This window comes from Danio rerio, chromosome 12 (genome assembly GCF_049306965.1).
Source record: "Danio rerio strain Tuebingen ecotype United States chromosome 12, GRCz12tu, whole genome shotgun sequence".
Lineage (NCBI taxonomy): Eukaryota > Metazoa > Chordata > Actinopteri > Cypriniformes > Danionidae > Danio > Danio rerio.
In genome coordinates this window covers 33,548,953-33,563,274 of record NC_133187.1, presented here as the reverse complement: position 1 = coordinate 33,563,274, position 14,322 = coordinate 33,548,953, and the positions used below count along the sequence as shown (strand labels likewise).

Genomic DNA, 14,322 nt, shown 5'->3' with positions numbered 1-14,322 from the left:
AGACTATTTTAAGTCAAATTAATTCAATATTGTGATAATACCATACACTGTGATAAAAGCTTCAGCAATTAATTGTAACAAGAATACTTGATAAACTCTTAAAGCTAGATGATAGATTTTAAAATAATATCTATGCATACATTAAACTGTCTAATTGTTCAATCATACATACTAAAACATCCATCACAAAATGTCTGGGGGGTTTTTTCCAAATAATTTTACAACTTTACAGTGAATCATGGCCACAACAGCTCACATCAGACTTGAATAACTGCTGTAAAAGAGATGATACTCCCATTGCCACTGTCTACTGAAGTATTCCACTCAAAGACACAAAGTGGTTTCTTTCCTATGTGTTATTATTCCCTATGTCTAGGTGTGTTCTATTCCCTGGTTAGGTGTGAAGGTCAAGCAATGACCATCTATAAGAAAGTGCTGCATATCACATAATGATTGAAGAGGTTTATAAATTCCTCTTTCAGACTGTTATATAGTTGACAATTATGAGAAAATGAGGCAAATCATTCAGAACATATTGATATACATGGCTTAGCAGAAAAGAAGTGATGTTGACACACATGGTGTAGAGAATTTCAACATAAATAAAAGTTGTGTGTACGACACACCCAGTACAGTGAACTTTGTCTCAGATGGCAGTTATCAAAAGCATTCTTCTGAAACACACATATAGCATGCATGCTAAAAGTAAATTTGAACTTAACAGAGGATCATGATGGATTATTGTAAATATTGGTATTTGAAGTGTAGTTCAGATTACTGGCACAAGCAAAATGCTGTTCTGCAAATTCACATATTTAAATGTAACTCATGATACGTTTTTTTCTACAGTTCATGTTCATCAGAAAGAACAGCATAAAACAAATATAAATTGCTCATGTGGAAATAATCATTTCATCATGTCTGTCAAATAACCCTTAGTGAAGTCTTATTTCTTGACAATTTCCTTCTACTTGTTCTATTTTATTTTTACAAAACAAAAATGAGATGCTGATAATAATAAAAAAGTCATTGTTTTCATAACAAATTTCAACAATAACAAACAGATAGAATGAGACTAAAATGAGCCTTGTAGACATAATAACTTAAGGCTTGTAATAGCATTTATATAGATACTCTTTGATGATTTGAAGTGCTTCTTTTATTCTCACTTGTAAGTCACTTTGGATAAAAGCATTCGCTTAATCAGCGGTGTCCAAACCTTTTCTCTTAAAGGGTCAAAAACCAAACTTGACTGAGAGATGTGTACCAAATATATTCAAAGCCGAATATATCACACCAAATTTGCCATGGGTAATTTCCTAATTTATTTGCAAATATTTAAAAATAACTTGAAAAATGTTGCTTTAAATCATATTAACGAATGCAGTATATGTTTTTTACATTTTATTATGAACTTGTTACAGTAAAAACTTGCTCCTGCCCTTGCCCTGATTTGCTTGACGATGTCTTGTGCATTGCTTTTTGTGACAGTTTTTACATTTTAAAAATCGAATTCATTTCTAAAATTTAATTGAATCATTTAATTTCAGTTGGCTTTTTTTGTAGCTCAGCAATAAAAGAAACAGACAGTAACATTGAAATATAACAATCTCTGTCAAAAGCATCCGCCCCAACCACCTTCCCAATGTTCTTCCTCTCTTTCAATCGGGATGGTAGGCCAAATCAAAGGTTACCATGAGCCAACTTTGGCCTGCGGGCCCTACTTTGGGCATCTCGGTGCTAAATGAATAAATGTAAATTTTGTTTCCAACTTTGAAAAAGTAAATTTTTCTGTTAACCACAAAATAAGATATTTTAAAGAATGTTGGAAAGCATTAGTCACTGAAATAAATAGTATGCAAAACAAATAAAATCAAAGTCAACGGCTATGTTCATCTGGATAAAAAGAATCTCAGATAGTGGAGATTAAATGATGACAACATGTTATCTGTCATAAAATTGCTGAGCATTTCCTAATTCAGAATGAACAAATGAATGACTGGCATAATACAACAATATCTATGAAGGTCGTAAAAAAGAGCATCTGTTCCAAACTAGGAGTATAGAAAGGGAATAAAGACTACCTTGTAGTTGCTGCTGTTCCAAGGTCAGTGTCTCCATGGTGTAAGAGCAAAATTCCAGATTCTCCAGAGCTTGTTGCCTTGAAGTCTCATCCTGCTCCTCATCCAGCATGGCTTGCAGTTCCTGGGCTGTATTAGAGTACATATCAATTTCTCTTTCCACCTCCTCCAGCCTCAGGAGTAGCCTGTATTGCTCCTGTTCCCTTTCCATCTCTTTTTCGGCTTCCAGAACATCCTCTGGTTCTTCCATCTCTTCAACAATCTCCTCTTCATCTGGAGAATTATAAAATGGGTTGGATGTGGTTGGAGGTGTCACTGCATTGGTGTGTGGACATGGAGGAGGTGGACGTGGTGCTGGACGTGCAGGTCGGTAAGGCTGAGGAGTAATACGACCATTGGTCTGAGACCAATGCGTATTTGTAGGTGCCGGAGGCCTAAGGACTCGAGGTCGAGGAGGAGGTGGACGCAGATTTTTTCGTCTCTCCAAAGAGGAGGAGGCAGAGCCAGAAGGCGAGGAAGTGGAAGGTAATAAACGTTCTATCGAGGAGTGAGAGGAGCCACGGATTATGTCATTCTCATCACTGTAGTCCATAATAGAGAAGTGGCGGGAAACTTTATTGCCTAATCTGCCACTAACTTCCTCCCATCGGCTCTGCTCTGTTGCTTCATTGCTATGACTGGGCAAGCTCTTTTCGAACTCTATCAGCTGCTGAGAAAGCTTGGCTTCAAGATCCTTAGCTGACAAAGCCAAAGTCCCCATAGTTTGAGATGTCGGAAACCCATTCGAACCCTGTACTTGAGGCCATGCCTGTTGTTCGCTGCTTCCACCAGATATTATGTCTGCATCATTAACGCTTGCATGTCGAGTTAGCTTCTTCTGCCTGTTCTTCTCACCAGAACTTTTACTGCTTAAGGGGTTTCTGCTGTTGTAAGAGGCATATTTACCATTGTTCCTTGTCCACGTGGAATTCGGAGATGTTTTGTTAGGTGGATTGAGACTCTGGTTCATTGTGATGGGTGCTGGAGGGGGTTGTCGTAAGCTAGCGTGAGAACCAGTGCTATATTTTCGGTTGCTAAGAGCATGTAGACTTGGTCTAGGGGGCAGCTGAGGTCGACCCATATTGGGGCTGCTTCTTCTGTTAATTTGAACACTTCTGTGGGCTGAGCTGCTTCCTCTGTTGGGTTGTGTCTGAGGAGGTGGGGGTCTATCTCGCCTTCGTTCTTGGGGCTGAACCTGTGATTGATTTTGAGTCATTCTTCTCTCTTGAGAGCTCTGATCAGAGTGCACGTTGTGACCATTGTTTTCCTTTTGCTCCTCTTCCCGGCGCTCAAAGTAATCCAGGTCCCACACTGTGTGGTCTTGCTGGATAGACAACTCCTGTCCATATTCTGGAACTGTGTGATCTTCCTCAGCTGAGGTATAGTCTGGGGTGTAACACTCTTCTTCTCTTTTAGGTACACTAATTTCATTGATTAAAGTCTCAGTTTGTGGGACAGTCTGCAGCTGCCCTTCAATCTTGACAAATCGATGTGGGAAAACTCCTCTCCTGCTGTGTATTTGCCCCTCTAACCACCCGTCATCCATAGAGGCAAGAATGCGGATCCTATCACCGACATCAAAGTCCAGCTCACCAGGTTCAAGGGCTCGAAATTCATAAAGTGCAATACCGTAAATGGCTCCCTCCTCCTCCTCTTCATCCTCTTGACATTGTTGAATCTCCATTTCTGGAGGTTCCTCATCCTTCTCTTCTTCCGCTCTCCTCTCTTCATCCTCATTGCTGTAATCTGGATACTGTTCCAAGGTCTGAGGTTCAGGCTCTTCCAGAGGTGAGCGCAGAGGTCCAAGCAACTCCACAAAACCTTCTGGGAAAAGTCCTGTCCTGTTGTCCAGCTCTCCCTGGAACCAGCCAGGTTCTGGCAGGCCTATTATGGTGATGACATCACCCTCTCGAAAGTCCAGCTCCTCGTCCAACTGGGCATGAAGGTTCATGAGGGCACGAGCCTGGCCCAGTGCATGTGGTGGGAGCTCAGAGGCCTGGACAGCTGCACTGCGCTCGGATAGTTGCCTGGATCGTCCAGAAAGCTCTAGCTCTTTAATGCAGGAGACAGGGAAGAGTCCACGCGAGCCCCATGCATTATGCCCTCTCATCCATACAGAATCCATACTACTTTCAGCAGCAACTACATCACCTACAACAGGAGAGAGAGAGAGAGAGAGAGAGAGAGAGAGAGGGAGAGAGAGAAGATAAGCATCTTGACAAAAAAGGTTGAACTATCACAAAGTGATAACCTGAATAAAAATACTTGGAACAATTTACATAAAAACATTCTGGTGACAATATCTTGCATCGTTCAGTAAGTATTACTGAAAAACTGTCCTGGCTGACTTCCCAGTATATGTAATGAAGTTTCTGGAGCTTATTTAGAATATAGTAGCATCCCTGACATTTATTTAGTGATGTACTGCAAAACCTGTTGAGGGACTAGGTTTTTCATTAGTTTTTTTTGGGCATGACAAAGTTTACTTACAGTGTTTCCTTTAGGATTTTTTCCAGCTGTGGCGGCAGGCCTTTTTTACACAGATCTACCAACTACCTATGGCATTGTTTCAATGACAAATGTTGTGAGCGCAGTATTACAAGTCGAGATCGCATTAATGTAATACGAGCATGTGAACCTCTGCTTGTGCGTCGATTTTCTCTGTTCGTACACAAAACTTCTTGCATGCCCTCAAATATACACTGCTCGAGTGCAAATTTCCTTGTGCAATCTCTAATAAAGGCTGCTGAAGTGTGATTTAGTGCTTTTATGTAACGAGTATGTGACCAACTTTTATTAGATTGGCTAGGAATATTTATAAATGCTCCAATAGGACCTACAGAGTGGCATTTGTGCATCCTGAAGTAAAGTGAAATGGCAATAAACTTCAGCAAGATAAAGTCATTTACATGCAGTACCAGTACTTTTATTTGTAAAGTATACTTATGGAAACTGTTCATCAAATGAATCATCTAAAGCTACGTCGTGTTTGCTGGCCTCACGCATCATGCACATGTCAGTCATTCAGTCAGCACGTAACCTTAAAGTGTTAAATGAAGAACGCACAGCACTACTACAGTTATAGACAAGTTTGCGCTGTTATAATTCACTTATCTTTTAATAAGTTTTGGTGCGATTATGACCCGCTATAAAAAAAAAAAAAAGAAAAAAAGACTGAATGTTTTGAATGAGATGCTACAATGTATTTATGGCAGGATGAATTTTGGTGTGGCGCCCTGCCATGAAAGAATGAATGTTGCGGAAACCATGACTTAGCTTAATAGACTTTACATTCATGCAATGTTAGAATCTGACTATTATGGCAAGACAGCTCTGTAAAATTTGTTCTAAAATAAGCAATATAAGCACTTCAAAAGTGACAGGACATATTCTTTAGTATTTATAACACACAGGTCTTGACATGTCACAAGATTTTGTATAGAGGTAGACAATACATTAAGCCATTTTCTTTTAAAGTTGCCTTTTTAAGTATTTTATTTAAATTTAACGCTGATGACATCTAATTCTACAAAAAAAAGAGCAAGAAGTGAAATGTCCATATGCATATGCACAGAGACCAACAAGCGAACTGTTCCCTTCTGAAGACTCAGTTCCATATGGTGTTAGCTGGATAATGTTTTGTATTAGTGATGTTTGTGTGAGTTAATTCTTCTTTTTATTACTGACATATTTGCATCCATGCTGAAGTATTTTTGACAAGTCATTCTTTTAAAAGCTGCTTTAGAGCCAAATTGTGAATACAAATATATTTAGCGGGTACTCAACTGTGTCAGCACATAAATTCACAGCCAGGGCAATTTACGCTGTTCAACTGAACAGGATTAGAGCTGTGTGTTTAGCTCTGACCTCAAGTCAGTTTGCATGGCAGTAAAGTCACTGGTGTGGTCAGTGTCACAGAAAACACATAGAGAAAACACACACACACACACACACACACACACACACACACACACACACACACACACACACACACACACACACACCAACAGGAGCCAGAATGTCCCTTGGGGTCACAGGGGCCACATTCCACACAGACGTGTGCTCCGCCTCCCATTGTGTTCAACTCATAAACCAGAGCAGCATACATGATCCCCACTGACATGATAGGGGAAACAAAAATCCATCCAGTTGTGTTTTTCACACAAAATAAAGGAAGTGTGTGCTGGACAAATCACAGTTTCCACATTAGATCAAAAATGAATACAGCAAACATCTAAAGTAATACAACATAAACAGACGTGTATTATGCAAACACCAAATACAAACTAATGTCTAAAAACGAATAAAAATCAATGAAAAGAAAGAAGTAGAAAACATTACAGAAATAAAACACAGGTAAAACATTATCATGATTTATTTCACTACCTGTAGGGATTGTGGATTCTATTTTACTCTGCACAACATAAACATACAACTACTGACATCTAGTGGTGAACTGGGATAAGGCTTTTTTTTTTAACGGCTCAAAATCTGGAAATTCTGATATCACTCGAAAATTTACCATATATTAGATAAAGAAGAAATAAAAATTATTTACAATTCAGAGTTTCCATTTTTGATCCATATTTCTACTAGCAAATACAGAAAACAAAGAAAAAAACCTTATAAACCCCCTTAACAGTAAGCTTATGTATGTGCATACAGAATAAGATGTACAATCTAGAGCTCTACAGTCTACTATACAATCAAGCTGTACCTCTCATATACGACATTACACCTCTCGGAGCAAGCAGGACTTATGCTGAAGAGAAGAGAAAATCGCAACAGAAATGCTTTTAACTTAATCAGCTTCCTTCTTTTAAAATGATAAGCAATCAGTAATGTATGATTACGACTTCTCTAAGTGACATCCGTTTAAAAAATGGAAATTAGGCATGTTTAATACGAATAAAACACTATATATACCTCTCTTTAGTGGTAGGTTTCCAGCCTCCGCAGAGTTGAAGTCATTAATGCACACATACAGATTTTCTCCTGCCTTGGTGCCTGGGATTGTAACAGACTCCACAAAAGTGGTAGGAAACTGGCCTGGGGGAAGAAAGGACAGGGGAAAAAAAAATCAACACCAATATGAAAAGCAAATTAAATGCAGTTTGTACCCACTCATGAGTTTACCTGTGACTCCATCTTTGTTTCCAAGAAGCCAGAATTCATCAACAACACTGAGCACTTCAATGACATCTCCGGTGAACAGAGGAAGCTCTTCAGAGACGCTCGGGAGGAACTCAAACACTGCACGCACCACCGAGCCAGCCTCCATGTTCACTCATTACCTGAAGATCGCAAGAAAAACAGAGAGACATTAACAAGTGGACTGCAAACATGTTGTCAGTTTCTCAATGTGTTTGTCAGCTAGAAGGCTGAACACACCGTCCTTTCACAATCTGAGTAGATTCGCTTTAAACATGATGACGTCAGAGCAGTGTTTGGAAATGAAGCATCATCCATTATGAGTATCTAGGGAAAACCATATACGGTTTGGTTTTGTAGTATCTGCTTCCTAAAATGCATACTTTGAAATAAGGCCCTTTTCTATTGCTCCAGCTGGTTTCCTTATAACTAATTTGACTTTTTCCCTTGAATACCTCTTACTTTGATGGTTATTACTAGTTAGTAAGGCAGTTGTTGTGACTGTTTAGTTTAGCTACAGGAATGTTAATGTAAAATATGGTCATGGTGTATATACACTATAGTGCATCTGGAAAGTATTCATAGCGCTTTACTTTTTCCAAATTTTTTTATGTTAGTCTTACTCCAAAAGGGATTACATTTATTTATTTCTTCAAAATTCTACAAACAAGACCAATGTCAATGGTCAATGAAAATGTGAGAAAAAAAAAACAGAAAAAAAAAAAAAAATCTCATGTACATCAGTATTCACAGCCTTTGCCGTGAAGCTCTATTGAGCTCAGGTACATTCTGTTTCCACTGATCATTCTTGAGATGTTTCAGCAGCTTAATTGGAGTTCACCTGTGGTAAAATCAGTTGATTGGACATGATTTGAAAAGGCATACACCTGTCTATATAAGGGCCCAGGGTTGACAGTGCAAATCAAAGCACAAACCAAGCATGAAGAAAAAGGAATTGCCTGTAGACCTCCAATACAGGATTGTCTTGAGGCACAAGGCTGGGGAAGGTTACAGAAAAATTTCTGCTGCTCTGAAAGTTCCAATAAGCACAGTGGCCTCCGTAAGTGGAAGATGTTTGGAACCACCAGGGTTCTTCCTAGAGCTGGCCGGCAACCTAAGCTGAGTGATCAGAGGAGAAGAGTCAGGGAGGTGATCAATAACCCCACCTGGAATTTGCCAAAAGGCATCTGAAGGACTCTCTGACCATAAGAAACAAAATTCTCTGGTCTAATGTCTAATCTCTCAAGTTCTCGTTTGAGTCGTTACTTCATCACATGAAAGACAAAAGCCAATCATTTGCATTTAGAGCCAGTAAAAGATTTGATCCATTCATCTCTCGAGTTCTCGGTTGGAGTCATTCGTTTAGGACGTCAAAGACAAAAGCCAATCATTTGCATTTAGAGCCGGAAAAAGATTTGATCTGTTCATTTCTTAAGTCTTCAGTTTTGAGTCCTCTCTTTCCATGCAGTCACTTGATAAAAGAACGACTCAAAACCTGAAGACTCAAAAGGTGAACTAATCATGCCTCCTTTCAGCTCAGACTGTGTGCATTGGTTAAGCTTATATGTAACTGTCAGTGTCAGGTGAAGCAATGACTTGGAAGACATGTCAGAAGAGGTGAGCGGAGCTAATTATAGACAAAACACCAGGTAAACAATAAAGGATTATTTTTTCTTTTTTAGTACAGTAGCATTCTAGTTATGACTTGTTTGTAGTGTGATCAACGTTTGGGCTAGTTATAGATGTGTTTGGAAGCATCTTGTAACATTTAAATGTTATTTTAGCAAATTAAACGAAATGACTCGAAAAAAGATTTGTTAATTTCTATGAACGAGACTCAAAGGTCCAAGTCAGTAAAATAATCTGAACTTCCCATCACTAATATAAACGGCTAATATGTTAACTTATAAGAAAATAGACAGTTGGTCACCATATTTAATTCAATTCAATTCATCTTTATTTCTGTAGTGCTTTTACAATGTAGATTGTGTCAAAGCAGCTTAACATAGAAGTTCTAGTAAATTGAAACTGTGTCAGTTCAGTTTTCAGAGTTGAAGTTCAGTTTAGTTTAGTCCAGTGTGGTTTGATTTTCACTGCTGAAAGTCCAAACACTGAAGAGTAAAACCATCGATGCGCAGCTCTACAAGTCACAAACCAAGCAAGCCAGTGGCGACAGTGGCAAGGAACAAACTTCACCATTTGACGAAAGTGAAGGAAAGTGATATTTAAGTGCTACAGAGATTTGTTGTAATAACTGAGTTAATAATTAGTTAGACAGAGTTTAATTTATTAAATATTTTGTTTAACTTAGAAAAGAATGAGAAATATCTGGAAATGTCATTGACTTTAAGAGTCCCAGGGTTTCCAGTACCACTACTGATAAATCTTCAGTGACGTAGCAAAACAAACCACATTTTGCTTGAGTGTTAAATAGGAGTTTGATCTTTTAAGAATTTAAAATGACAAACTAACACTCTATAGCATAATGGTACGAAAACACCCGTCAATATACTAGTAATTACACTAATAAGTGTAATCCAATTCATGAACAAACAAGTCTTAAAAATTATCACTTAAAAAGATTCAAACTCGGGATTAACAATATGTACCGATCTGATGAACCCCTGATTGACTTCAATGAATGATTCAGAGCGGCAAACAACTAAATGAGCATCTGACTTACTTGCTGAGCTGAAACTAATCCTACTAATAGTTGGGTTAGACTTGCAACAGTTTTTTTTCCACTGATGAAACTGGCTAATACTGTAAATGAGCAGCCTATAATTTAGACCGTGATGAAATGGGGACACCGACTTAATTTCTCTCTGGACAACAATTTTTGCTCAAATGTTTATATCCACCCTCTAAAACACATTGAGCCATTCACATGAGAGCAATAATGGGGTGGAGGCCTTTAGAGGGATACTTGGGGCCAATGATGAGTCATAAAGTTCTGTGTGCAAGAACTAAATAATTGTTTGTGAAACAATGTGAATTTGTCCGAGCAGTGGCGAGCACATAAAGAAATATTTATAGAAGAGCATGCTTCTGCCAGAATTAAAAGTTGGAGCATCACAGTCCTCCATGACAAATAAATGCAGATTGATCTAGCCCACTAATGAAGCCAATCCTAACTCAATAGAGGTTTAAGTACCAATGTGTGAATGTGAATACAGGAGACAGACAGAATGATAAAGAGAGGAAAGGAGAGCTGAAATGCACATGTTTCAGAAACTCAAAGAGCTCTCTGTCTGCTGCGCGACTGTGTCTCTCGGGACTTCTCAAGTGTCAGGGTGAGGGGTAACAGGTGACCCAATGGGGAGGTGACAAGGGTCACAGCAGGACTTGTGTGGATGCCAGGTGACATTTTAGCTACTTTTACAATGGATATTAAAATGCATTTTTGTCGATACAATCACAAATAGACAATGCTAATTAAAGGTGTAAACAGGGTCTGAAATAGACCTGCATTATATTGAAAAAAATAAAATAAAAAATTTGCACATTGCGATAAACAGTTATTCTGCAATACGAATACAATTTCATTAAATAACTTGAATAGCTCTATGTGTAAAGAATGTACTCATTTAGATTTGATTAGGATCATTTTGTTGGGGACTAAAATATGCATAAAATTTAATAAGCAAATTACAAGCAAAGATATAGACAAAAAAATTTATGGTTATTTGATGTATTTGTTGTGGAGTTAATAAACACCTTTCTGGAATGAGAAAATTCTTGTGATGCAGATGATCACAGAGAGCTGAACAGATCTGTTAATCCCATGTGCTTTGAGCAAGTCCTGTCTTGTGGTTATGTTTACACAGTATGTGTTACTACGGATACAAGTTAATATGCATCTGTCAATCAATTCACTTGGTGGGGAAAACGCACTCCAATGTCACGTTGAGGTGGATCTCAGAATTGCAAGGATTTGGATCCTATTTTAATATGAGGAAATCTAAAAAACAAGAATTATTGTGTTTATATCACTTCAATATGATAGTGGACATTATACCTATACACAGTTTTGTCCAAACAGCTTACAAAAGATGATCTTCACCATAGGTGCCCTTTAAAGATACATACAAATGGTAAACTTTCACTCTATTTTGATGAAACACTACAGTGGCTCAACAAATCTAAAATGTGGCTCCCGGTCAACTGTAAAACTTGCAAATCCTCTGATGTGACTATTGCAGATGCACACATTGCAATATCGATGCTGAAACAATATATTGTGTAGCCCTAGTCTAAAGTGTTTTGAGCTTGTAAGCTTTAGACCACTTCCAGGTACTATAGAAAACAAACACAACAGATTGTGTTTTGATATTGTAAATGCTTGTGTGGTTAAATGTGTTCAAACAAAACCCCAATTATAGTGGTTCTTAAAGTGAGATGTGTTGTAATCGACCAAGTGATGAATTTGAGCAGATGTTAATCCCAGATGAAAAGATGAAAGCTAACTCAACTGATCACTTGTGCTCAGATGACTGAAAATATGTTAAAGGTAGAGTTCACCCAAAAATGAAAAATTGCTCACTGTTTACTCACTCTTAAGTATTTCCAAACCTTTATACAATTCTTTATCCCGTTGAACAATAAAGAATATATTTTGGAAGAAAGTTCAAAACCAGTAACCACTGGCATTTATAAAAGGAAAAACAAATACTATAGAGGTCAATCGAAACAGGTTTTTAGCCTTCTAAAAACATCTTCTTTTGTGTTCAGCAGAATAAAGAAACCCTTTAAACCAGGCCAAAAGAGGAGCAACACTGCACTTAGATGACTGGTTTGAGAGAAGGTGGTGTGACTAAGGAGGTAGAAGGGTTTTGCAGAAACTCTAAATCCTATACAAAGGGCTAGTGTTAACCCTCACCCCTGCTCTTCCCCTGTGGCAGAGAAATCAAGATTTTCTGACTGTGAAGTGGGTACAAATCCACTACATCTGCAAGAAATCTGCAAGGAAGCAAAAAAAAAAAAAAAAAAAAAAAAAACTTGCTTTAAATAAACTTAACATCTTTTAAATTTCTATCCAAGAAAACATTTATTTGTTTCATTAATAAACTAACATAATTCACATTATTTTTGGATATTCAAAATAATTAAAACAATAATATTAATATGAATAAAATAAACAGCACTAAACCGTATTGGTGGGTACTAAAATGAAATAATTGTTACTCTTATGGAAAAAAAGAATCAGTGCATGCCTAATTTTGTTTTCAATCATAAGATGAAAGTGATGAATTAATTAGGCTACTTATCAGATGCATGGTTCTCTAAAGCTCACTGAATATGATAATCAAATGTTATGTAATGGTGCTCTGGATGATAATCTGAAAAATTAAAAGCAGTCTTCACACTAAAATGCAGAGGCAGCTGCTTTTGATTTGGGACACAGCCGATGTGTGTCAGTTACAGAAAGAATGCACTGACGCAACTCAAGAATAAGACGAAGTATCAAAGCTGTATGCCTCATAAGTGGGAGTAAAACTTAAAATAACCTTTGACAAAAGTAAAGGTGTTTAAATGACCATTATTTCCAACTGAGAACTCTTGGGTTACACAAACATGGCTGTACTGTTGATGATTTGTTGTCTTCACATTGGAAAATAAGTGAAACTAGAAGATTAATAGGGTTAAACGATTCCAGTCATTTTGTTCTGAACAGCACACGGGGAAATCCTCTGAAACAATGGAAAATTACAGACTTGATGACTCAGAAATGGATTCCAGTCATCGTAGCATTGCATCCGCATTGCATTGCATCCGCATTGCATTAAAAAAACCCATACAAACATGGTAAGACGCAAGGGTAAAGCTGCAGAAACGGTTTAGTTATGTGTGTGTATCATGCATGTTTCTTTGCTTTTTTTCTGAGGTTACGAGAAATGGGAGATTCCAGAGAAATATCTGTATGAGTGTTGAATTTTTTTCTAGCTAACAAGTGATGTCAGCTCATGCAAGTCCCCATGTCTGAACGTCACGCAGAAAACCTGCAAGTACTTACAGTTAACTACCTGCAGTTACTATAAAATATTATAGTGTGATTTTATATGGAACGGCCATATCAGATAGAGTGAAAATAAGCATCTAAGAACATGCCTTGTAGTTTCATTTCCATATTTGCCTTAGAAAAAAACATTTACAACAATGTAATATAGGCTTGGGCGGTAATACGGTAATATGGTATACCGCAGGATCTAAAAATAGCAACAGTGTCGGTTTCAATACTGTTATCTTGTCATAAAAAACAATGCACTTAAATAGGAGACAAGCATTAAATAATAAATATTATTTATATAATGCTTACAAATGCGTATGCATGATTGTCTTCACAGGACAGTGTGGAGAAGAGAGAGAAAGGTGAGGTAAGATGTGAAGTCGATGCCATGTTATGCCAACAGTTTGGTGGATACTATCTGAGCCTTATGTAATTTTCTTTTTTTATTATGCACGGTAATACCGGATGCTGGGGTAAGATAGGGAGAAGGTTTGACGGTATCAAAATTTGGATACCGCCCAAGCCTAATATTAACAAACTGCCAGAAAGCATCTGTTTAAGAATGTGCTTTATATCGCTTAAATTTTTGCAAGAAATGGATGTTTTTTAAAATTTCAGTACTGATTGGTATCGAATTCCAGACATTCATATAGTATAACTGATGTCACAAACTAGTACAGGTCTGGCTATGACTATAGTTTGCATTAATTCACTTTTTTTGCATGACAAATGACTTCAAGGTAAAGAATAGCTCCTTTGGAGCTTTGTTTTATCATCTTAAAGATTGTTCAGTTTACATGTCAAAGAACAGAAACACATTCTCAAAAATTTTGTATAAAATATCAAATCTTTTTGAATTTTTCAGCTTACTCAGTTTAGCTGGAAAGAAGGATGATGTCTGTAGTACAGATAACGTAAGTGGTCATGGTCTAATAAAAGCAGCGACCAGCATTTGTGCAATTCATTCAGCAAACTGTAAATACAACAAGCTTTTTTTCTTGCCCAACACTGTCGTCATTAACAGGGAATCCAGAATACTCAAAA

At 37.6% G+C, this 14,322-nt stretch overlaps 1 protein-coding gene across 4 annotated transcripts in view; it reads right to left on the bottom strand.

Moving 5' to 3' along the window:
- The window catches only part of dnmbp (dynamin binding protein), a 72,186-nt gene that overhangs the window by 42,297 nt on the left and 15,567 nt on the right, over positions 1-14,322 (bottom strand). For 2 of the 4 annotated variants that reach the window (XM_073917264.1, XM_073917265.1), the window contains exons 2-5: positions 7,257-7,414; positions 7,047-7,169; positions 6,838-6,882; positions 2,085-4,271 (exon numbers count right to left, since the gene is read on the bottom strand). In XM_073917264.1, the coding sequence (XP_073773365.1) occupies positions 2,085-4,271; positions 6,838-6,853 (2,203 nt within the window). In that variant the 5' untranslated portion in view covers positions 6,854-6,882; positions 7,047-7,169; positions 7,257-7,414. The remainder of the gene's footprint in view (positions 1-2,084; positions 4,272-6,837; positions 6,883-7,046; positions 7,170-7,256; positions 7,415-14,322) is intronic. The other 2 variants (NM_001424046.1, XM_005156345.5) reach the window with 1 other exon arrangement.